This window comes from Mytilus edulis, chromosome 3 (assembly GCF_963676685.1).
Source record: "Mytilus edulis chromosome 3, xbMytEdul2.2, whole genome shotgun sequence".
NCBI classification, from domain to species: Eukaryota; Metazoa; Mollusca; class Bivalvia; order Mytilida; family Mytilidae; genus Mytilus; species Mytilus edulis.
Genome location: NC_092346.1, coordinates 5,211,340 through 5,237,878, shown reverse-complemented (window position 1 = coordinate 5,237,878; position 26,539 = coordinate 5,211,340). Strand labels below are relative to the sequence as shown.

The window sequence follows — 26,539 nt, the reverse complement described above, 5'->3', positions numbered from 1 at the left end:
TGCTGTCATTAGGGAATTGTCATAATGTACCTACAGAACAACCATTATTTCTAGTTTATCCTGCACAATGACGATCACTAAGACGCTTGATGAACGTAAATAGTGCAGGGATACAGGCGACCCCCTCTATCTGGTAAATGACGTCATAAAGGCGCGTATAATTGACGAGTTTTTGCCGGTGACGGATGAACTCGAAAGTGGTCTATTGAAATCACGTGTCAGGTGTACAAAGTGTCACATTATTTAAAAATGGCGCTCTCCGGGTTTCAGATTGTTTTGATGGTTGGGATGCTTGTTACTGGAAGCATAAATACTATCAGTAAAAAAGCACAAAATGATTGCAAGTAGGGACATTTCAGGTTTAAAGTGAACGCCTTATTTCATTAAAAGGGCTCAGAAATCCAAATTTAGAAACTAAGGCTTTAAGGGTTATTCAAAAGAGATGATGTACCTTTGAATATATTGATAGATCTTTTACTTGCTCAGATACTAATAATTGATAACTATATTTTTGTAATCATTTTCTTACTCTTTTCCCCGGCCGTTATTGAAATTCTTGACAATACCTTTTTTACAATAGCTTTACAATGCATGGTAATAAAAAATGAAAGCTAAGTCTACTGAAAAAATATGAAAAAGATAGCCTTAAGATAACGACTTATCAACACACCTGGATATTTGACTTTTAGAAAAATATGGTTTTAGAACATTTATAAAAGTTATGAATAATTATCTTAATTAACTTATATTTGATGTTTAAATATTTGTGACACATTTATTAATTTATAAAGTTGCTGATGAAAGACTTTTAATATATAATCCTCAATGGGTTCATACTAAAGGTGTGAAAAATATTGTAAGGAAAAATTGAAAGAATAAGATTATATGAGTATTGGTTATTATCTTTTATATTAATTAATGTGAAAGCTGACACTTTTTGTCTAAAGATTATATATGAAATGTCATTTAAATTGGAGTATTATCTATTTTCAATATTCATGCAGTCATGTCAGTATAAGAAATAAAATGTATTAAAAACAGCACGTTTAATAATTTCTTGCATCCCAAGCGCTTTTCTGGATTTACCTTTATCAGGAACGCTCAAAGCCAAACATTTGCAATCTGAAGATGTATAAATATTTGTTGTAAACTTTGTAAAATCAGAACTATCATGCAGAATATAAAAATTATGTTACAAAGTTTTGTCTGCTACAGTTCTGCTATATGTCCTTGACCTCATGGTTCAGTAACTGCTTGAATTTTATTTTTTTTGAAAAGTGACATACTATCTTAATGTTAGTAAGAGTAATCATAGTATAGCTATATTTGTTATATGGGTTACTTGCAAAGTCTTCGTGTCGATCAGTAAAGGTTCACTTGACCTCAACCTCATTCAATGAATCAGTGGTCACGGTTAAAGTTGTATGATCAAGTCCATCATTCAGATATGATAAGCAATAGGTCAACTATATTTGTTGATGGATCTATTATAATGTGTACTTGTCTGTCTGGCAGGGTTTATATGACCCTGAACCAGCTCTGAACTCAGTTTCATGGTTCATTGTTCCATGTTAAGATTTTGTGGTTCATTCTGTTCTTCAGGTTTTATCTCTATTTGGTGTATGGAATTATTGTTGGATGTACATCAGATTGAGAATGGAAATGAGGAATGACATTTATTATGTGTCAAAGAAACAACAACCCAACCAAAGAGCAAAAAACAACCGAAGGCCACCAATCGGTCATCGACATGAACACAACGAGAAAAACCTGCAACCGAAGACATGCTACAGCTGACTCCTAAACAAAAATGTGTACTACAAATGTAGTTCAATGATCTCATTCTCATAGAATATTGATAATAATAAGTTTATATGATACTTGTAATAAAACCTTCATGTTACAGACTTTTAACATGAATTCAATGATATAGTAAAGCAGGCAAGACATTTCAGTGTTTAGTACTGTTTACACTCTTTTTATTAAATCTTGCAGAGTAGAAGGATATCCTGACAGAAGTGCTAACAATACCAGAACAGTCCATGAATTTGATCATCCATGGTTTCAAACACTGATTATGTTCTTTGGTAAGTACATTGGGATCCTTTTGTATACCAGGCAAAATTCTGTAATCTTTGTTTAATAAATCTTTTTTTTTTATATAATTATCTCCCTTTAACAGTCTAAACATTACTGAAGTATAACAATACATCCTGTAAAATTCAAATGTATTTTCCATTCCAAAAGTTCAAGCATTTAGTTCCAAAAGATGAAAAATACACAGATTTCCTATTGGCAATATTTTAGTGTAGATCTTTGGCATGAAAAATGAAACACTTTTTTGTACTGAGACTATACAAAAAGCACATGTTTTAAACTTATTCCAAGATTTCATTGGAATACTTGACAAAATACACATTATTAGTTTATATTGATTAAATCACAAAATTAATAAGGAAATATTATCTTCAAAATAGCATTTTTATTTAAATCATTAAATATGAAACATGAATATACTTTGAACCAATTTAAAGAAATGAATTGCCAGTAATTGTATTGTAAATTGATTAGTTATTGATCATTATTCAATGCATGCAGGACACAAAAAAACATGTGCAAAAGAAAACACAATGAAAAGACAAGCAATGTTCATGTCAATAAAAAATTATATGGAGATATTTACCAAGATTTGAAACATTAAGTAACATGTAGAAAACTCTCTCTGATAAAAAATTTTGGGGACAAGGTTTGTCTTAGAGCATATTTCAACTTAAAACTATATATTTAAAGAGGTATGAAATGAATCTATGAACCTCTGTTTTATTTACTTAGAACATCAAGAAGTTTTAGTGTACTGTTTAGTCTTGTAATACAAAAAAAAAGACTACATGTACCATAAAATATGAGTTCCCATAAACCTCATTGAAAATTTGAATTCAAGAACCGTTGATGATGAAGTATGAACCATCAAAACCCTTCTGTTTTTATCTGATAATTGTCAAGTTAGTTGTATTTTTAGGAGAGATGATATGTTTAGGTGGTTATTGTATAGTAAGGAAGAAAGAACGAGACAAAAGGAGAAGAGAGGTTAGTTTTCTCACAAAAAAAAACAACAGATTAAACAGGTTAATTAAATATCCTTAGATATAGGAAGATGTGGTGTGAGTGCCAATGAGACAACTCTCCATCCAAATAACAATTTATAAAAGTAAACCATTATAGGTCAATGTACGGCCTTCAACACGTAGCCTTGGCTCACACCGAACAACAAGCTATAAAGGGCCCCTCTAAAAAATAGATGAATTCACAGTATGAATAAAAGGACAGGAATTGAAGATGTCAATCAGACACTAACGTAACAACAAAAACAACCAACATACATCTAGAAGGCAAATTTAAAAACAGCCTGTAACAAGCTCTAAATCCTGGTTAAATTTTTATAGATCATAGATCTGGAATTTATCCCAAGTCCAAATAAATGGGGGAAAATAAGATATTTATGAAGTTTTTTGTATGCTAAGTAAGATACTGAGTTAAACAGTGTTGTGTTTAACTTAAAGCAAAGTAAATTTATTTGTTGTATTTGTAGTATGCTGAACAAAACAAAGACATGACAGATATTCCTCCTCAACCAAGGTAAATAAGTTGTACCAAGCCGATATTTCTCCTCAACCAAGGTAAATAAGTTGAACCATGCCGATATTCCTCCTCAACCAAGGTAAATAAGTTGTACCAAGCCGATATTCCTCCTCAACCAAGGTAAATAAGTTGAACCAAGCTGATATTCCTCCTCAACTAAGGTAAATAAGTTGTACCAAGCCGATATTCCTCCTCAACCAAGGTAAATAAGTTGTACCAAGCCGATATTCCTCCTCAACCAAGGTAAATAAGTTGTACCAAGACAGCATATTGTTAAAAAGCTGATTTTTTAACTGTTTTATGAGGGGATCAGAAAAAAACTTTTCTCTAAGATATATTGTTTCTTATTTCGTTCTTTCCTCTTGTCTAAGTAATATTTACATTTTAATTCCCCTTCAATCTTTTTTTTTTATCCATACATCCATATATTTTTTTGAAGCTTGGGTGGGGGCATTTTTGTCCTTAGACACATTATTTAATCAACAAAAAAATAGTATCTTGATAAATCATCCAGTTAAAAAGATATACAATAGAAACACAAAGGATATGGGGTATCCATCCATGACAAAAAATCAGTACATGCACAACAAAAAAAAACCCATACAATAAACAAATGAACAGTGCTGTTATTGCTGTTCTTCATCTCAATGTCTGTTTAAAGCTTAGACATACTGTGAATCATTTTACTAAGTTTTGCTAGATAACTATTAAAGTCAAGCTGTTTCTACATTGTTTTCTTTTATATAATGTAAATACATGTTCATGTACAATATTTTTGTAACAAATTCCTAATATCTTCTTACCTCAAACCAGTTTTGATAGGCATGTTATATCAACAGTTATTTTTGTCAGATTGATGTCTCACTGACATAACCCCACTATTTCCTGTCTTAGATATCATTTTTATTTTCATTTCTGATTTTTATTTTATAGTCTATTTTTTTAATTTTTAATAAGTTTATTTTTATGTTTTCAGAATAGTACAGTTAATTGTAGCAGTACCTACCATTTGTGACTTAGTTGGTACATCAGTTGCTGGTATGTTTTTGGAAATTAACCTGGTTCCCTATACTCAATACTAGACTGGTTATACTCAACTTACTGAATCATGGGTATAGTGGTGGCTATTCAGGTCTATTCTGTTCAGTAATCTGTTTAGCAATTAGTTTGTTTTCCCCTCTGTGCAATGTACATGTATCTACTAAATTAGTCTGTCTTCCCCTCTGTGCAATGTACATGTATCTACTAAATTAGTTTGTCTTCCCCCCTGTGCAATGTACATGTATCTACTAAATTAGTTTGTCTTCCCCTCTGTGCAATGTACATGTATCTACTAAATTAGTTTGTCTTCCCCTCTGTGCAATGTACATGTATCTACTAAATTAGTTTGTCTTCCCCTCTGTGCAATGTACATGTATCTACTAAATTAGTTTGTCTTCCCCTCTGTGCAATGTACATGTATCTACTAAATTAGTTTGTCTTCCCCTCTGCGCAATGTACATGTATCTACTAAATTTATGGCGTATCATAAGGGTCAAAAGTATATTTTGTTGCAAATGCTATATCTTCAATTGCAAATGCTATATTAAATACTGCAAATGCTATATAATTAGTGCAAATGCTATAATAAATACTGCAAATGCTGTAATTATTATAGCAAAAGGTAGTTTACCTTAATTTGTAGCAAATGCTGTATGCCTACGTATCAAAAGGCTCAAAAGTATATAATGGTGCATTTGCCATCACAAATGTAGCATTTGGACTAATAAGTATAGCATTTGCACCAATAGTTTTAGCATTTGCCATCATAAATGTAGCATTTGGACTTATAAGTATAGCATTTGCACTAATAGTTATAGCATTTGCACTAATTAAAATACCATTTGCACTAATTCAGTTACCATTTCAAGTTATAAATAAAGCGTTTGCAATAGTTTAAATTATTTAAATTTTCAAGAATTATGAAAACGCCTTGTTATTTCTTTTTACTTGAGTCTCCACCCATTTCTAAAATTATTTCAACCACTTTTAACTACATGCTAGACATGGCAGAATAAGAACTCTTCTGACATTATTCCTGTAAACTTGGTAAACTTCTACAACATGTGCAGCGTTTTTCGTTAACTGTTTTCAAAATGGCGTATAACAATAATTTGCACGGATTTCTGAGCGTATTTCAAAACATTGTAAATGACAAAGAACGTGCTTTAGAAAATAACGATGGTTCCTTTAATTTTATGGATGTTGCATTGAACCGGCTGAATGCATTGAAAATAAAATTTTCAAAACATCTGTTCGAGCAAGTAAAATACATACAAACTACTCATTGAAGTATAATTACTACGAAAATGAGTTATAACAGCTAGAATTTTTAAATTAAAAGGTCTATAGTAGGGGGTTCAATATGGGGGATTTTTTAAAATTTAACGTCCATAGTAGGGGGTTCAATGTAAAATACGGGGGTCGCCCCGATATGTTCCGATACCCCATTAGTCCGACACTCCAATAGTCCGACAAAGTTTAATAACTGCAGTAATTGAAAATCTACTTCATGAGGGTGTGGATGGGGTTTACAGAACAGAGAACATAATGGGCGAATATATACAGAATAGAGAAAAAAGGACCAAGAAATAAAGAAAAGCGTATAATAAGATGCTAAAATATAAATACATACAAAGTACACATAAAGTATACAGAAATGTATGCCCCCCCCCCCTCAAATTCAGACCCTCCTTCGTAGAATCGTTGTTGACGTGGTATTTGAACTACTCTTTTTTTGTAAGTATATCACAGAACAGATAATACCATACCACCTATCTGGTATTACTATTAAAGAAATACCATGACTCGAGAACCTTGCAAGTTTTGGTAAACATATACAAAATGTGATCTATATGGGAACACGTTGTACTAAGAAGGACATGTCATCAGATGTGGAGATGTCTCTCATCATAAAGAATAATGTTCACATGATTAGGTCTCGGATACAGTCAAAACTGTAAAAACTTAAAGTGTCATTTTACCATAAAGTGGGACTATTGTATCGAAACATTATTATTTACATTCATCAGCTATACTGTACACGAAACAAAGATCAAAAACTTTTAAAACAAACAGAGAGTTATCGAATTGTTAATTGATAATACTAAAAAATTGGCGAGTTTAAGTTTAAACTGTGACATCGATAGTAAAATTGTTCAATCGGTGACAATTTTTCTATACAAACAAATGTTGACACAGATCAGTGTCAATAGTACGTTTTGATGTTTGACAGTGTTTTCTGACAAAAAGAGTTTTCTGGTTTTCTGCATAGGGTTCTATGTTGAACTGTTGTCTCCAGTGACAGTCAACCTGTACCACTGAAAATAACAGTCTTACATTCAATATTGTGTTTTACTGATCAATATATATAAGAAGATTTGGTATGAGTGTCAATGAGACAACTCTCCATCCAAGTCACACTTTGTAAAAGTAAACCATTATCAGGTAAATCAAGACTGGCATGAAGGAGACACCACTTTAAATCAGTGCTGACCGTTCATAGATTTTATTTAGCTAGACATTGCTTTGAATATTAAATCTACATATTTGGGAGAGATATATAGCTGCGTTTCTTCACGTTAGTTATTCGACAAAACTTCACAAATAGATATAGGAAAATGTGGTATGAGTGCCAATGAGACAACTCTCCATACAAGTAACAATTTGTAAAAGTAAACAGTTATAGCTCAAGGGACGGCCTTCAACACGGAGCCTTGGCTCACACCGAACAGCAAGCTATAAAGGGCCCCACACATTACTAGTGTAAAACCAAAAACAAAAACCAGAAACGAGAAACACTTATGAACCACATAAAGAGACGACAACCATTGATTCACAGAGTATATTTAGTTTGACAAAATGTTCGCTACTCCGCGTCTCAATTATTCCAAATCATACATTAAACGTTGTTTGGGTAAATATATCCCACTATTTTCACTAAAGCATATCTACCAACCAACCTTGATAAATTGCATTATCTGTTCTTAGTCATTCGATGGACAAGGTCGAGTGATTTTAATATATATTTACAATGCAAGTGGGTATAGAATAAAATTGAGAATGGAAATGGGGAATGTGTCAAAGAGACAACAACCCGACCAAATAAAAAACAAAAAACAACAGCAGAGGGTCACCAACAGGTCTTCAATGTAGCGAGAAATTCCCGCACCCGGAGGCGTCCTTCAGCTGGCCCCTAAACAAATATATACTAGTCCAGTGATAATGTACGCCATACTAATTTCCAAATTGTACACAAGAAACTAAAATTAAAATAATACAAGACTAACAAAGGCCAGAGGCTCCTGACTTGGGACAGGCGCAAAAATGCGGCGGGGTTAAACATGTTTGTGAGATCTCAACCCTCCCCCTATACCTCTAACCAATGTAGTAAATATGATCACTTTGGTCTTTTTCCGAATGGTAGTAAACCCTTGCCAAAGTTGGACGTCCGTTTGGTTGTGCGGGATGCAACAAATGTCATGCAGAGTGGTGACGTGGTATCCCATGCATTGTGTATATCTCTCACTGCAGGTTAAGAACCATTGCAACAACTCCTTGAGGGGCTGTCGGTGGCTTTTGTCTGAGCCCGTTGCAAGGCAATTTCCTGTCCATATTCAATATTCTGAGTGTCCAGTCGCAATCCAAGTTTTTATTGACCTTTTTTTATCGCGGATAGCATCTGTTACAGGACCTACCTATTCTATTTATTATTACATTGTTTTCAACCTGAGCATGCATGTAATATTTGCCACTGGACATAAAGCAAAATTTTGATATCTTAAATACTTTATGTATATTTTATTATTATTTCAAGGGATTAGCTCTTAACTAATGGGGTTATTCTCTTGAAATAAAGATTATTTATATAAAATATTGTTCAATTATTCAATGTCGGACTACTGGGGTGTCGCACTAATGGAGCGTTGGACTATGTCGGACCAATGGTGTATCGGACTAATGGGGCGTCGGAATAACAGGGCTGCCCCATCATTCCGACAGCCCATTACTACAACAGACCATTATTCCGAAATCCCTTTATTCCGACAGCTCATTATTCCGACAATGCATCTTTCATAACATCTTTGCTTGCCAAGGGGTACGATCCATTCCCCTCTCTCTGCTAGCCAAGGGGTACGATCCATTCCCCTCTCTCTGGAGAGGAGGGGAGTGGATCGTAACCCTTGGCTAGCGAAGATGGTTTCATAAGTGTATGGATAATTTTTTCTCTTAAAAGACCAACTCCGTTCTCTATAATATGTATGGTTGTCCGTTTAGATTCCGATTGTTCTTCTCATGCGGGGTATTTGTCTCAGTATATTGGAGTTGATACACATACTTATTGCAACTGCTCAGTTATCCTCGTTCTTCTTTCGTTGTTTGTGTGTCCACTGTCCTTCTGTGGTGTTCAAGTTCGCTGTTTTTTTGTTATCTTGATCTATTTTCTTTTTACTAGATCTTCGGTTTCCCCCTTTCGTTTCAACGGATTGATTCACCACTATTTACTACACAAATAAAAATATAAGAGTTGGATAACCCTATGTACCCGCCTTCTTTGGTCGTAACACTTTCTACCCCTTGTACATGTATCACTCATCTGAGTTTTATCTAATTTTGTAGCGAAAATTAGCGACTAATGTAACTCAGCGAAAAATGAGAAAATCAGGAGACAAATTCAAACCCAGGTCCTTAAAAAATAAGATGACAAATAGGATGAAATATGTGCTCCAAAAAGATGAGCAATTCCAGATTCTATCAATTTATTAGACAACCAACCGTGCGATTTGATGAATATCGTGGTGACCAATCAGACATAGATGATGACACTCAATATAGGGGTACCGATTTTATATCGCGAGCTTATTTTAAAATCCCGAAAAACATGCTACTTTTATACTGGTTGGGGGAGGGGCAAGCATTGTGAATTATAATAAAACAAGTTACGAAAAACAAATATGACAGCCATGAACCAACGACAACCACCTAACTACCAGATATACTGACTTGGGCAATTCCTGACTTGGGATAGGCACATTAAGAATGTGGCGGGGTTAAATATTTGAAGGCACCAACCCTCCCTAAACCTGGGACAATGGTGTAACAGCACAGCAACCTGAAAAACAAACTATAACAAGAATGAGTCCATAGTACAAGGATGCCGAAATCGCACTATCACTTTCAACTTGATCAAAAAACTACCTTAACCAAAAACTTGAACCTGAAGCGGGACAGACGGACGGATGGACGGACAGAGGTAAAACAGTATACCCACACGGAGGGTATAGATTGGTTCAACATTAAGATATTACAATACTAGTATAATATAGTTATTATTATATCACCATAAGCCTCCGTCAGAGTCGGAGCCAAAACAAAATAGAAATAACAACTAACACATTGATATCAAATAACAGTATCAAGACCTGTTCTTTACATAAACCAAAAGAACAACCAATACAATCATCATTTTGTTTCCATTATAGTTAAGTTTTTTTTGTGTTAACATCAAAACAAATTTTGAAGATTAAACATGTTTATCGTAATTCTTTAAATTTTAACAATATAAACGGCCTTTTCATAAAATAATGATATCAAAATAATTCTCTTCATGGAACCAATCTTTGAATGAAAAATAAGTGTGTATTTGTGTTAAAAGTTTGTGTGCTTTTTATCGATATGATGAGTTCAGCCCTTTTCGACCTATTTTTATGCCCCATTTGTGGGCATAATGGTTTTCTGGTCTGTGCGTCCGTTCGTACAGCAGCACAGAAGTACGGATGGATGAACGGACGCACAGACCAGGAAACATAATGTCCCTCTACTATTGTAGGTGGGGCATACTTTATTTGTTCAGTGGACCGTGATATTGAGGTCAAAAATAAAGGAGACACATCTGACCCGAACAGCTCTTATAGACCCATTACGCTAGTTTCGCTGTACTTTTGTAGACTTTTCTAAGGTTTTGGCACTCTATCACGGTCCGAATTGTGGATCAAATTACGAACATCAGAAACCACAGGTAAAGTGTTTAAAATCACCCATAATTTGTATAGCGATGTCAAATCTTGAATCAAAGACGGTGACGAAATGTCATCATTTTTTAATTGCGATAATGGAGTTCGGCAAGGAGAAAACATTTCACCCTTTCTTTTTGCAGTGTACTTAAATGATCTTGAAGACTTCGTCTTAGAGAACGATGTTTCCCACTTGCAAAGCCTCGAGATCAAATGTCATAAGCATTTGTCTATGATCTATCAAAGCTCTGTTAGCGTTTGAAAAGTTTTGTCTACAATGGAAATTAAAAATAAATCAGTTGAAAACGAAGGTTGTTACCTTTTGTAAGAGGAAATCCGAATTATTTGCCATTATCATAAACTTTCTTCCATTTTGTACCATACAATGTTCAAATCGAACGAATCCGAATTGCATAAGTTTAAATGGATTGAACATATTTAATCCATATTTGACAACACTGGATTTAGCTTTATATGGAATCTTCAATCAATTTTGTAAAGTTTTGACGGCCGTTGTTCTTATAACTTGAAAAAAATACATCATTTTAAACTGAAAACTATCCCCTTTTTGTAAAGTCGCATACGTGTAGTCGAAAAAACTCATTTAATGATCTAATAGATTTCCACTTTGTAGATGAAAATTGAATAAGGAAGAAAATAGATTCAATTTGTCGATCGTTCTTCTGTAAAAAGGGTATTTATTCAAATTGGCATTAGATATTTAATTTTGTTTTTCCTTGAAAACGGCATGCGACCTTTGACCTTGATTTTTGAAATACTGCACCATATTTTCATATTTTCTATTGACGACCAAAATAATCTCAAAGTGTTTTTATTATCAGATGTAAATATGGTACGTGTGTGCGCTAAAACCGCGGTCATTTGATTTTAAAAAGGCGTAAAACTTTTATGTATTAATGGAATTGCGAAAATAAAGTACATTGGTCAATAATTATATATATTGATATATCTAGGGCTATATGTATCATAAATATATGAACAATAAGATTTATCGTTGACTATTTATTCAGTCATTTTATATATATATTATTTATTTTTATTATCAACTTTTATAATCATGTATTGTATGTTTCTTGTTATTAAAGATTTTCTTTATATATTGTAAATATTATTTTATTTCATATTATTTAGTATAATTTTTTATTTTAAATTTTAAAATGTTTAAAAGTGAGTTCTCACTCAAAAAATGTCCTATCATCTCGACTAAAATCAATATTTGTCAAATACACGACTGATTTATAATATCTTATGGTACTTATTTCATATAATATAAATAAATACCATAAGATGTAGAAATGTTTAAAGTTTAATTGACCTGACGGGTTAAAATGCAAACATAATATACACATGTTACAAGAAACATAAATACATGTACTTGTTAAAATGATTATATCGTTGTGAATCTTCAGTTAAAATAGATAATAAACAATGAATTTTTTGAAATAAATAAAGGGGTCAAACAAGGGGACAGTTTGAGCCCCACATTGTTTAATTGTTTTATTAATGATCTCCATTCAATTTTTGATGGGACATGTGATCCTGTGTCCTTAGATAAAACAACAATAAGTAGTCTTAGTTTTGCTGATGATCTTTTAATATTATCAAAATCACAAAACGGTTTACCATCTGCTTTGAATAAACTGGAAATATATTGCTAAAAATGGCAACTGACTGTAAATACAAATGAAACAAAAATTATGATTTTTCATTCTAGAAATTCTTTTGAGTCAAATTTTTTTTACAAAAAAAATCAGTTAACTGAAGTTTAAGAGTATAATTTTCTTGGGAACATTATTGATAATAAAGGAAAATTTAAGAGATCTACACATGAACTATCCAAGAAAGCGCTTAAAGCGTTATTTTCATTAAAAAAATATATGTCTAATTTTCATCATGTCCCTGTTGATTTATCATGTAAATTATTTGATTCACTAATTAAACCCATAATTTTGTATAATACCGAGATCTGTTTTATGGAAGATTATTACTCAATTTTTAGAGCCATAAATAAAGCCACTTTGCATGGAACTAACTGTGATATTTTATCATTGACAGATAGATTCAGCTTTGAGAAAGTGCATCATATATTTTGTAAAACTGTTCTTGGAATTAAAAAAACCTCATGTAATATAGCTGCAAAGTCTGAGTTAGGACGATTTCCACTTGACTCCTTTATTAAAACTCAAGTTTTATTATATTTTTGTAGAATAAACTGCCATGAAATAAACCCTCTTGTTAAAGAAGCTTTTGCAGTAAATAAGTCTATGTCTGAAGATGGAATATATACTTGGTACACTTTTGCCAAGCATATTTTTAAAGAATTTAATATTGATGAAGAAGAATATGTTGATTTTGATAAACCTTTTAAACTTATAAAAAATTCACTCAAAAAAACTTTTAAACATATTGTGCAGGAAAAGTATCATAACATCACTCTTGAAAAACTTTCAAATATTGATAACAGTTCAAAACTTTATCTTTATAGTAAACTTAAAAATGAAATTAAATTCGAGGACTACTTGCACAATCTAAACAATTTTAATAGTCGTCAACTTTTAACAAAATTACGTGTAAGTGATCATAATTTGGAAATTGAATTAGGACGTTATAAAAAAATTCAAAGACAACACAGACTGTGCAAAGTTTGTAAAATTTTAGATGATGAGGAACACTTTTTCCTTCATTGCCAAATTAACAGTAATGTAAGACATTCCCTTATAAATGCAATTAAACCCCATTATCCTAATTTTAACCAGCTTGACTCAAACTCTAAACTTAAAACTATTCTAGATCCCAATAAAGATATTTTGTCTAGTGTTGTAGACTATATAAAGCAATCTATGGAACAGCGAAAATAAGGTCCACATTGGTCAATATATATAGATATATGTTATTAATATCAACTTCACTTTATAAAACATTTATCATGTATTATGTTTCTTGTCACTTGTGTATACAATGTACTATGTTTACATTTTAACCCGTCAGGGTTTCATGTTTTTTTGGCAATATACGGCAACTAAAAAAAATCACTAAGGGAGCTACCATTTGATTTTTATGGGGGGGCTAGGATGAAAAATTTTGTCCTGCATTTTTTTTTAGTTGTAATCTCTGTCCTGTCTTTTTATTTTTCACTCTATTCGGTTCTGCCTTTTTTTTATAAGTTTATCCTGACTTTTTTTTACCTAAATTGTCATCCTGCCTTTTTTTTTTGCAAAGTGTATCATCCTGCCTTTTTTTTACTCAAAACTCCTGTCCTGCCTATTTTTTTAAAATTTCATCCTCACCATTTCATAAAATAAGGTGGATTACATATTCAAATTTATTCTAATAAGATATAATCATTTAGCAAAAAGTAGGCGGACTATTGAAGATTAATCAATTTATTCTAAATGCATTTGCGAAATGAAATTGCAAATGGTGCAAATGCTACAATTTGTTGTTTTTGCAGTAATTTACTTTTGACCCTTTTGATACGTGAGAGAATAGCAAATGCTACAATTAAAACAAAAATAGCATTTGCAGCTTTAATTTTTGCATTTGGAGTTACAATTGTCGCATTTGCATTTACAATTGTCGCATTTGCAGTTACAATTTGTCGCATTTGCAGTTACAATTACCGCATTTGCAGTATTATTTATAGCATTTGCTATATCTATTAGAGCATTTGCGGTATTTAATATAGCATTTGCAACAAAATATACTTTTGACCCTAATGATACGCCATATAAATTAGTTTGTCTTCCCCTCTGTGCAATGTACATGTATCTACTAAATTAGTTTGTCTTCCCCTCTGTGCAATGTACATGTATCTACTAAATTAGTTTGTCTTCCCCTCTGTGCAATGTACATGTATCTACTAAATTAGTTTGTCTTCCCCTCTGTGCAATGTACATGTATCTACTAAATTAGTTTGTCTTCCCCTCTGTGCAATGTACATGTATCTACTAAATTAGTTTGTTTTCCCCTCTGTGCAATGTACCTGTATCTACTACTCTTTCTAATTAACCCATACTAGATTTTGAGAAGAATGTTATGGAAATCTTAAATATCTAATTGCATTTTGTTCTTTATTTATTTCTTTAATTCCATAAAAAACTTTCAGGTTTCCCAAAGTAAAATATATTAAAATTAGTTTAGTTTTTATAGCCGTTATTCTCATGAACTGTGAAATTGCAATGTTTGCAGTTGTTTCAGATGTGGTTTAATTTTAACATTTACCGTAACTTTTTTTCTTCATTGAAGTCTTTTTACAATAAACAGGTAATATTTAACTGTGTAGATATTGTGGTTGACTGGTTTATATTTTGTAGGAATTGGTCTGATATATGTTGATGCTTCAGTGTGGCAGATGTTAAGAGGATCAATCATCATATTTGCAGGAATTTTATCAGTAAGTTAAGGTACCGGTAACAAAGTCTACAATTTCATGAATAACTACTCAAGTACATAGTTTCTATATATTACAGGAAAGTTGGTTAAGTTAATGTTAGTGTGATACCTGTTTCTATATATTACAGGAAATAGATAAAGGCAGATGTGGTGTGAGTGCCAATGAGACAACTCTCCATCCAAATAACAATTTAAAAAAGTAAACCATTATAGGTTAAAGTACGGCCTTCAACAGTTGGTTAAGTTAATGTTAGTGTGATACCTGTTTCTATATATTACAGGAAAGTTGGTTAATTTAATGTTAGTGTGATACCTGTTTCTATATATTACAAAAAAGTTGGTTAAGTTAATGTTAGTGTGATACCTGTTTCTATATATTACAGGAAAGCTGGTTAAGTTAATGTTAGTGTGATACCTGTTTCTATATATTACAAGAAAGTTGGTTAAGTTAATGTTAGTGTAATACCTGTTTCTATATATTACAGGAAAGTTGGTTAATTTAATGTTAGTGTGATACCTGTTTCTATATATTACAAAAAAGTTGGTTAAGTTAATGTTAGTGTGATACCTGTTTCTATATATTACAGGAAAGCTGGTTAAGTTAATGTTAGTGTGATACCTGTTTCTATATATTACAGGAAAGATGGTTAAGTTAATGTTAGTGTGATACCTGTTTCTATATATTACAGTTGGTTAAGTTAATTATGTTAGTGTGATACCTGTTTCTATATATTACAGGAAAGATGGTTAAGTTAATGTTAGTGTGATACCTGTTTCTATATATTACAGTTGGTTAAGTTAATTATGTTAGTGTGATACCTGTTTCTATATATTACAGGAAAGTTGGTTAATTTAATGTTAGTGTGATACCTGTTTCTATATATTACAGTTGGTTAAGTTAATGTTAGTGTGATACCAATCCAACACCCTAACAAATGTGTCTTTACAATATGTCAAGGTCTTGATTGTCCCAAATTTGTAATTTTGAACCTAATGTGCACCAAAACCATTTGTTGAGATCAAATGCTTCTAAACCAATGAATATATTTCAACTAAACTTTCACATAGTTTTAATAATTTATTGTTCTTGTACATTTCTTATTTATCTTTTTTGGGGGTTTTTCTTACCAAATTATAGACTTTGCTCTTACAAATAAAAGGTAGTGAAATTACATTTAATATCCACCATCCTAAACCAGGAAATACATTTTAGTTCAACTTTTGCAGATTCTTTATGACCTAATGTCACTGCACTTGTAAGATTGTTAGATATTTTTCGGCTTGAATTCACCCTTTACAGAAACAAAGGATTGAGATTAATTTCATTGTTCATACACCAAAATGAAGACGTTCGTTGTTTATAGATATAAGAAGATGTTGTATGAGTGCCAATAAGACAACTCTCTCATCCAAGTCACAATTTGTAAAAGTAAAACCATTATACCATAGGTCAAAGTACGGTCTTCAATGCAGAGCCTTGGCCAACACCAAACAGTAAGCTATAAAGGGCCCCAAAATAACTGGTGTAAAACCATCTGAATGGGAAAACCAACGGTTTAATCTATATAAAAGAAACGAGAAACACTTATGCACAACATCAACAAACAACAACTACTAAACATCAGGTTCCTGACTTAGGACCGGTGCAAACGAATGCAATGGGTTTAATTATGCATTTATTAGGACAATGTTAACCATTCACACATTGTGGTTAACACTTTAAAAATATTACCCACAATGCATTAGATTCTTTAATTTAATGAAGAATTTTTTCTTCTTATGTCTGTAAATCACATGATTATTTTTCTTTCGACAAGATATAATTGGGTTGAAGTGTAAATTAAATGTTCATTTTTGATTATAGAAAATATTTTTGAAAAGAAAGTTACGAGTAGTGCACTGGTGTGGTATGCTAGTAACCATGATTGGATTGGTCCTTGTAGGATGTTCAAGTGTATTTAAATCTCAACATACTGCTGAAGGTTCTAAAACTATTCTAGGTATACATTATTATCACAAGTCTATGTTTTTATGTTGTGCAACAAACTTTTGACCTGTACATACATGACAAATTGAGAAAAGGAGTTTAATCTTAACTCAGATCGAGTACAGAATAGTGTAAACTCAACTCGTATTGAGTACAGATAAGTGTGAATTTAATTCATATTGAGTACTGAATAGAGTAATGTTGCATCAGATTGAGTAGAAAATAGTGTAATCTTAAATTAGATTGAGCACAAAATAATAAGAACTTACCGGTAAATGAGATTGAGTATGAAATAGTGTGAACTTAAAATCAAATTGAGTACAGAAAAGTGTGAACTTTACTCGGATTGAGTACAAAATCTGTTCATGCTTGTAATGGAAAAGAATGAATATGATGTATTGAGCATGCAAAAAAGTCAATACTCACACTTGACCAAAGAAACTGCTATTCCTCATCTCAAAGTTGCAATAAGGCAGCGGACTGTAAATAGACATACTACTGGATGATCAAAACGTTTTATTAGAAGTCTGGTATGATATGTAAATCAACAACCCTAGGTACACAAATGATTCTGCATGATCAGAGTTTGTTATGTTCTCTTGTAAGGAGGTTTTAGTCAACTTTGTTTAAATAGAATCCTTAAATGTCTTGCTCATTTAAAATTACATATATAATTCTCTCATAACATATACTGTGGGAATATTTCAGGTATAATATTAATTCTTGCTAGTCAAGTAGTCAGTGCTAGTCAAATGGTTATAGAAGAAATGTTTCTGAAAAAGAGAAGTCTTCACCCATTACAGGTATGTGGCAGATATACATTTTATAGACAATCTAGTGTATGATGCTTATATAAAGGTTTTGTTACCTTATAATACCAATGGGCTTAGCTACTTTTCAATCTGGGTGGTTAAAAGATACATACAATTAAAACTAGATCCTATTAGGCTGTCCAACTACAAGAAAAGCATTTAAACTTCAGTCACATAGCCTGTATGTCTCTGTCCTTCAATCTGAATCTAAACTTTAATAATCTTCAATAGTATTTTTTAGGGAATGGGGACATCCCAAATCCTTGAAGCCCTCTGGCTGCAGTTATGAACTTGGTGTTTATTCCTTTGTTCTGTGGATAATATCAGATATTTTGAATCTTGGTACATAACTGAATGCAATATAATTTGATTTTTTCAGTGCATATTCAATGAATAGCTCCAACAAAATTAAGTTACAATTGGCTACAGTTAGGATTTAGAAAATTATTCAACATAGAAGAAACTTCTCTTTGGTCACAATTGTAAAAAAATTCATAAGGGTTCCACGGAACCCAGTGTCTCGCCTACTTTTGCTGTTAATTGCAGACTCAACAAAAATGAGGAAAAACATCAATAAAAATTTCCCTATCGATACTGTCTTTTGATTGAAAGAAGCTTCCAAGTTTGGTAAAAAATCCAGGATAGTTTATGAATCTAATAAATGTTTTATAAACTTTAACTGCAGACTGTATGTAATGTTAACTGGAAGAAAAACTAAGTCCATTTATAAGTAAAATACGAAAAAGGGAATTTTTTTTTTACAAAATTTACTTCTGAATATGATCTTATGATCAGAAACAAGCTTTTGTTTAAGTTTGGTAGAAATCCAGGATAGTTTAAGAACATTATAAAAATTTTAAAAACTTAAACCACAGAGTGAATGTTTTGTTTCTGGCAAAAAAACTAAGTCCATTTATCATGTTTATAAGTAAAATACGGAAAAGTGGAAATTTATTTTCACAAAATTTTCTTCTTGATACTATCTTATGATCATAAACAAGCTTCTGTCCAAGTTTGGTACAAATCAAGGATAGTTTATGAAAGTTATTAAAATTTTAAAAACTTTAACCACAGAGTGAATGTAATGTTTCCTCGCAGAAAAACTAAGTTCATTTATAAGTAAAATACGGAAAAAATGGAATTTTATTTTTACAAAATTTACTCCTGGATACTTTCTTATGATCATAAACAAGCTTCTGTCCAAGTTTGGTAGAAATTCAGTATAGTTTAAGAAAGTTATTAAAATTTCAAAAACTTTAACCACAGAGTGAATATTTGTGGACGCCGCCGCCAACAACGACGACGCCAACGACGACGGAATGTAGGATCGCTTAGTCTCGCTTTTTCGACTAAAGTCGAAGGCTCGACAAAAATGAAGATTTTGATATTTACATTTATGTAAATCTGACTATTTTAAAAAGACACACTTTATTTAAAATATTTCCTTTTGCATCACAGGTAGTTGGGACAGAAGGAAGTTTTGGTGCTCTACTTATGATAGCGGTAAGTCTGGTTTATACTTGTCATAAAATTACATCTTGTTTCACTGCAATCATTCATGTGCAAATAAATTTTATTTTAATTGGTCAATTTACTAAAATTTTAACCAGAGTACAAAAATGTAATTAAATAATTGTCAGTAATTAAAACCAGGATTGCATAGATGAAACAGACTAATTTAGATAACAGCACAATAACATGATTGGTTTCAAAATTTTTTTTTTTTTTTTTAAAGAACTTGAGTGAATGGATTACTTGGGACAACCCTTCTTGTAAAACACTTAAGGCTGCAAAAGCAAGGGACATATTGGTTTAGGTCTGTTTGTCAATTTCATATGTTCATCACATTTTGCCCAGGAACTACATATCAGTGCTTGCTGCAATTTGAAATAAACCATCATGTGAGCATGCATATAGATTTTCACATTCTTCCAGTTTAACAAATTCTAACAGAAGAAATATTACTCACAGTTGATCTTCTTTAACTTTTGAGATCTTATACTTTAACCATAGTTTCTTTTCCATTTTAATAATTTAGATTCATATCTTTTCACTATAATTTAAATAAATAAAAATGCTAAAATTTTAAATATTTAACCCATACTAAAACTTATTGTAGGTAGTTTTACCAGTGATGTATTTTATACCAGGATCAGATGTCAATAACAGTTATGAGAACAGTTTAGATGCTATATACCAGATATTCAGTGAACCAAGACTTTTAGTGTTCTGTCTACTATACTTATTATCTATAGCATTCTATAACTACTTTGGATTGGCTGTAACGAAATCTTTAACAGGTATAGAATATATGTAAATTGTATGAGAGGGACCTTGCAAAATTGGTGTTCTTGGCAGATAGTTTAGATCTAACCTGATTATTGCTCTTTTTATTCCATAATATTACTGTATTTCCCACACTATTAGTCAATGGGGATGATAGGTCTAAGGGCCATAAAATGAATCTTTTTTTCGGTAGGACAGCTGGGAAAAAAAATCTTCCTTTGTGGTTTTGAAATAATTCATGGTACAATCATGTTAAAGCGACCTTCTTATATTCTATTTGGTGTCCTGCACTTCATGATGTATCCATAAGATAGTTTACAACATTCAAATATGAAGAACTATAATTGAGGTATGAAACACTCTTTAATATTTATTTATACTTAAGTAATAGTTTAATTATATCTGTTTATTTTGTAGCTGTTCACAGAACATTTAATGATGCCTGTAGAACAATATGTTTATTTTGTAGCTGTTCACAGAACATTAATTGATGTCTGTAGAACACTATGTTTATTTTGTAGCTGTACACAGAACATTAATTGATGTCTGTAGAACTATATGTTTATTTTGTAGCTGTTCACAGAACATTAATTGATGTCTGTAGAACACTATGTTTATTTTGTAGCTGTACACAGAACATTAATAGTTGGTGCCTGTAGAACTATATGTTTATTTTGTAGCTGTTCACAGAACATTAATTGATGCCTGTAGAACACTATGTTTATTTTGTAGCTGTACACAGAACATTAATTGATGTCTGTAGAACTATATGTTTATTTTGTAGCTGTTCACAGAACATTAATTGATGCCTGTAGAACTATATGTTTATTTTGTAGCTGTACACAGAACATTAATTGATGCCTGTAGAACAATATGTTTATTTTGTAGCTGTACACAGAACATTAATTGATGCCTGTAGAACTATATGTTTATTTTGTAGCTGTTCACAGAACATTAATTGATGCCTGTAGAACACTATGTTTATTTTGTAGCTGTACACAGAACATTAATAGTTGGTGCCTGTAGAACTATATGTTTATTTTGTAGCTGTTCACAGAACATTAATTGATGCCTGTAGAACACTATGTTTATTTTGTAGCTGTACACAGAACATTAATTGATGTCTGTAAGAACATTAATTGATGCCTGTAGAACTATATGTTTATTTTGTAGCTGTACACAGAACATTAATTGATGTCTGTAGAACAATATGTTTATTTTGTAGCTGTACACAGAACATTAAATGATGTCTGTAGAACAATATGTTTATTTTGTAGCTGTACACAGAACATTAGATGATGCCTGTAGAACTATATGTTTATTTTGTAGCTGTTCACAGAACATTAATTGATGCCTGTAGAACTATATGTTTATTTTGTAGCTGTTCACAGAACATTAATTGATGTCTGTAGAACACTATGTTTATTTTGTAGCTGTACACAGAACATTAATTGATGCCTGTAGAACACTATGTTTATTTTGTAGCTGTACACAGAACATTAATTGATGCCTGTAGAACTATATGTTTATTTTGTAGCTGTACACAGAACATTAGATGATGCCTGTAGAACTATATGTTTATTTTGTAGCTGTACACAGAACATTAATTGATGTCTGTAGAACTATATGTTTATTTTGTAGCTGTTCACAGAACATTAATTGATGCCTGTAGAACTATATGTTTATTTTGTAGCTGTTCACAGAACATTAATTGATGCCTGTAGAACAATATGTTTATTTTGTAGCTGTTCACAGAACATTAATTGATGCCTGTAGAACAATATGTTTATTTTGTAGCTGTTCACAGAACATTAATTGATGCCTGTAGATCAATATGTTTATTTTGTAGCTGTTCACAGAACATTAATTGATGCCTGTAGAACTATATGTTTATTTTGTAGCTGTACACAGAACATTAATTGAAGCCTGTAGAACAATATGTTTATTTTGTAGCTGTTCACAGAACATTAATTGATGCCTGTAGAACACTATGTTTATTTTGTAGCTGTACACAGAACATTAATTGATGCCTGTAGAACAATATGTTTATTTTGTAGCTGTTCACAGAACATTAATTGATGCCTGTAGAACTATATGTTTATTTTGTAGCTGTTCACAGAACATTAATTGATGCCTGTAGAACACTATGTTTATTTTGTAGCTGTACACAGAACATTAATTGATGTCTGTAGAACTATATGTTTATTCTGTAGCTGTACACAGAACATTAATTGATGCCTGTAGAACAATATGTTTATTTTGTAGCTGTTCACAGAACATTAATTGATGCCTGTAGAACACTATGTTTATTTTGTAGCTGTACACAGAACATTAATTGATGTCTGTAGAACAATATGTTTATTTTGTAGCTGTTCACAGAACATTAATTGATGTCTGTAGAACACTATGTTTATTTTGTAGCTGTTCACAGAACATTAATTGATGCCTGTAGAACTATATGTTTATTTTGTAGCTGTACACAGAACATTAATAGATGCCTGTAGAACAATATGTTTATTTTGTAGCTGTACACAGAACATTAATAGATGCCTGTAGAACAATATGTTTATTTTGTAGCTGTTCACAGAACATTAATAGTTTATTTTGTAGCTGTACACAGAACATTAATAGATGCCTGTAGAACAATATGTTTATTTTGTAGCTGTTCACAGAACATTAATTGATGCCTGTAGAACTATATGTTTATTTTGTAGCTGTACACAGAACATTAGATGATGCCTGTAGAACTATATGTTTATTTTGTAGCTGTTCACAGAACATTAAATGATGCCTGTAGAACAATGTTTATTTTGTAGCTGTTCACAGAACATTAATTGATGTCTGTAGAACTATATGTTTATTTTGTAGCTGTACACAGAACATTAAATGATGTCTGTAGAACACTATGTTTATTTTGTAGCTGTACACAGAACATTAATTGATGCTTGTAGAACAGTATGTTTATTTTGTAGCTGTACACAGAACATTAAATGATGTCTGTAGAACAATATGTTTATTTTGTAGCTGTTCACAGAACATTAATTGATGTCTGTAGAACAATATGTTTATTTTGTAGCTGTACACAGAACATTAAATGATGTCTGTAGAACAATATGTTTATTTTGTAGCTGTTCACAGAACATTAATTGATGCCTGTAGAACAATATGTTTATTTTGTAGCTGTTCACAGAACATTAATTGATGCCTGTAGAACAATATGTTTATTTTGTAGCTGTTCACAGAACATTAATTGATGCCTGTAGAACTATATGTTTATTTTGTAGCTGTTCACAGAACATTAATTGATGCCTGTAGAACAATATGTTTATTTTGTAGCTGTACACAGAACATTAATTGATGCCTGTAAAACAATATGTTTATTTTGTAGCTGTACACAGAACATTAATTGATGCCTGTAGAACAATATGTTTATTTTGTAGCTGTACACAGAACATTAATTGATGCCTGTAGAACAATATTGTTTATTTTGTAGCTGTACACAGAACATTAATTGATGCCTGTAGAACAATATGTTTGTTTTGTAGCTGTTCACAGAACATTAATTGATGCCTGTAGAACAATATGTTTATTTTGTAGCTGTTCACAGAACATTAATTGATGCCTGTAGAACTATATGTTTATTTTGTAGCTGTTCATAGAACATTAAATGATGCCTGTAGAACAATATGTTTATTTTGTAGCTGTTCACAGAACATTAATTGATGCCTGTAGAACAATATGTTTATTTTGTAGCTGTTCACAGAACATTAAATGATGCCTGTAGAACTATATGTTTATTTTGTAGCTGTTCACAGAACATTAATTGATGCCTGTAGAACAATATGTTTATTTTGTAGCTGTACACAGAACATTAATTGATGCCTGTAGAACAATATGTTTATTTTGTAGCTGTACACAGAACATTAATTGATGCCTGTAGAACTATATTGGTTTGGGTTGTAGATCTACTTATCTTTTATGCTTTTGATAAGGTATGTGTTAACTAAGTACCAGCACATAGCAAACTCAAACAGATCAAAAAGGGGTTAAACTAAATACCACAAGACACAACAAGAAGAAGACAACAAAATTCACCATGTAAGTTATCAATAATAGGGATAACTTTACTCGACAGGACACAGAAATACAGCATACATGAATGATACTAGACTCATTTAATTTTTTGGCTCTTTTTGTTGCTCTGTTGAAGACAGATTTTTAGTCTGCATTAAATTCATTCCAAAACTTTAAAACTCGGAGCAATATAAAGCTTCGCATCTTATGAAGACATTTGCCTATAAATGAAGGCTTTATCCTGACCTCCTCGATATATTTGTTTTTCTTCTGTTTTCAGGATTTTGGAGAACCTTTCGACAAGACATATGGACTACTTCAAGGTAATGCAACTGACCCGTGTTCTCATACTTCAGTTCATTCTCAGGCTTTGTAAAATTGCAGGCTATATAAATAGATATTTGTTGCTTCTTTGTCAAGCACAATCTAAAAATGTGGTATGATTGCCTATGAGACAAATATCTACCAGAGGCCAAATGACTTACATGTAGATACATGTAAGAGGAAGAGAAAAGAATAGTTGGGCCAAAGTCAGAATATGTTGGAGTAGGTAATATGTCATCCTGTAGACAGCTATCTTGTGAAAATCAGGGCATATTCCTGTCTTTGACCTGTTGTCCTGAATATGAATCTAATATTTGCAAGTGGATGTTAAGCAGCTATCAATGAATCACAGTAATGTTGTTTATCATTGGATTTCTTAATTTACTATGCAAACAAATTCATGTGATGCATGTATACCATTATATAAAATAAATATGATCTTCTGTTTCTACTTTAAACCTATGATACTATCAAAATGACTGTTGGAAGTGGGACGTCAGTAGTTGTAATTTTATCCTTTGAATGCAGACACATCAGCTATTTATCAATATTCTGCCAACAATAATGATTATATTGCTCAACAAATTATTGTTTTAACTGGAAGTAAAAGATTTCTTAATCTATTTTTAACTTATTTTAGTTGATGGATTCCTCTTCCTGCTGATTGGCACTGCTCTATATAATGAACTTGTGGTGGTTCCCTGTATACCTTGTTTGAGGAAACCAGTACCAGTACAGGAAGTTAATGTGGAAGCTCCTAACCGTGGCAACATACAATATGCTAGTGACTCAGATGATGATATAACAAGACCATTATTACGAGATAAAAAATAAAAGTTTACTTTGCAGCATTCAAAAAAAAACAAACAGTATCATGAATGTTATTACATTGTTATCTTTGTATGGCTAACTTTTTAATAATTTTTGTATATGAGAAAATTCGCTCCCTAGAAAAATCAAAAGGAAAGAGAGTTCCAACATGAAATATACAGAGAATCATACAGCATTACAAAATATACTCTTCTCTTGAACTGATTTTAATGTGCGTATTGTTATGCGTTTACTTTTCTACATTGGCTAGAGGTATAGGGGGAGGGTTGAGATGTCACAAACATGTTTAACCCCGCCGCATTTTTGCACCTGTCCCAAGTCAGGAGCCTCTGGCCTTTGTTAGTCTTGTATTATTTTAATTTTAGTTTCTTGTGTACAATTTGGAAATTAGTATGGCGTTCATTATCACTGGACTAGTATATATTTGTTTAGGGGCCAGTTGAAGGACGCCTCCGGGTGCTGGAATTTCTCGCTACATTGAAGACCTGTTGGTGACCTTCTGCTGTTGTTTTTTTCTATGGTCGGGTTGTTGTCTCTTTGGCACATTCCCCATTTCCATTCTCAATATACTCTTGATGATATAGTCATACTGTTTAAAGTATTATAACAAATACTCAATATTGATTTGTTTTCCTGAAATATAATTATGCAATGTAAACTTTATCTGTGTTTAACCTATGCATATTTGTAAAATTTATTTGATAATGTATGTACATGTATAATCACATCTTTTTATGATTGCCTTTTGATATTTTTAAAACAAGCGATATTCTAAAACTTATTTACCATTTGGAGCTTTGCACATGTTAGAGACCTTGGGCTATTGTTAAATACTGTATGCTTGCCCTTTCCATGTCTCCTCTGGTCTAATCATATTATAAGAGAATCTTGAGGGGTTTACAGAATAGAGAATGATGGGCCAATACTCCAGAAATATAAATAAAGGAGTAGAGATAAAAGGGTGCTTTAAAAAAGTCTGAAAAAACCTGTGCTATATTTAATGTGTTAATTGGGTTGCTGCCTCATTGAAGTATCCCTACATCTCCTTTTTGTTAATTATGAATTGTGTAAATAGAAACAGGCATTACATTCTTATACCTAAAAGGTTGTACATTAGATAT

General features: G+C 31.8%; 1 protein-coding gene across 1 annotated transcript; it reads left to right on the top strand.

The window, feature by feature from the left end:
- The first annotated feature begins 227 nt into the window (after positions 1-227).
- On the top strand, positions 228-25,454 carry LOC139515671 (solute carrier family 35 member F6-like). The gene is made up of 13 exons (XM_071305311.1): positions 228-344; positions 1,996-2,087; positions 3,020-3,087; positions 3,590-3,636; positions 4,616-4,677; positions 15,026-15,105; positions 16,969-17,104; positions 17,800-17,894; positions 19,362-19,406; positions 20,023-20,203; positions 24,099-24,181; positions 24,544-24,586; positions 25,228-25,454. The coding sequence occupies exons 1-13, from the start codon at positions 250-252 to the stop codon at positions 25,419-25,421; spliced, it is 1,221 nt and encodes a 406-aa protein (XP_071161412.1). The 5' UTR covers positions 228-249; the 3' UTR covers positions 25,422-25,454.
- The last annotated feature ends 1,085 nt before the right edge of the window (positions 25,455-26,539 follow it).

Coding starts and splice junctions, on each gene's coding strand:
- LOC139515671 (XM_071305311.1), top strand. CDS start 250: ATGGCGCTCTCCGGGTTTCAGATTGTTTTGATGGTTGGGATGCTTGTT. Junction 3,088..3,589: donor GAGACAAAAGGAGAAGAGAG/GTTAGTTTTCTC, acceptor TTGTATTTGTAG/TATGCTGAACAAAACAAAGA. Junction 17,895..19,361: donor GAAGTCTTCACCCATTACAG/GTATGTGGCAGA, acceptor TTTGCATCACAG/GTAGTTGGGACAGAAGGAAG.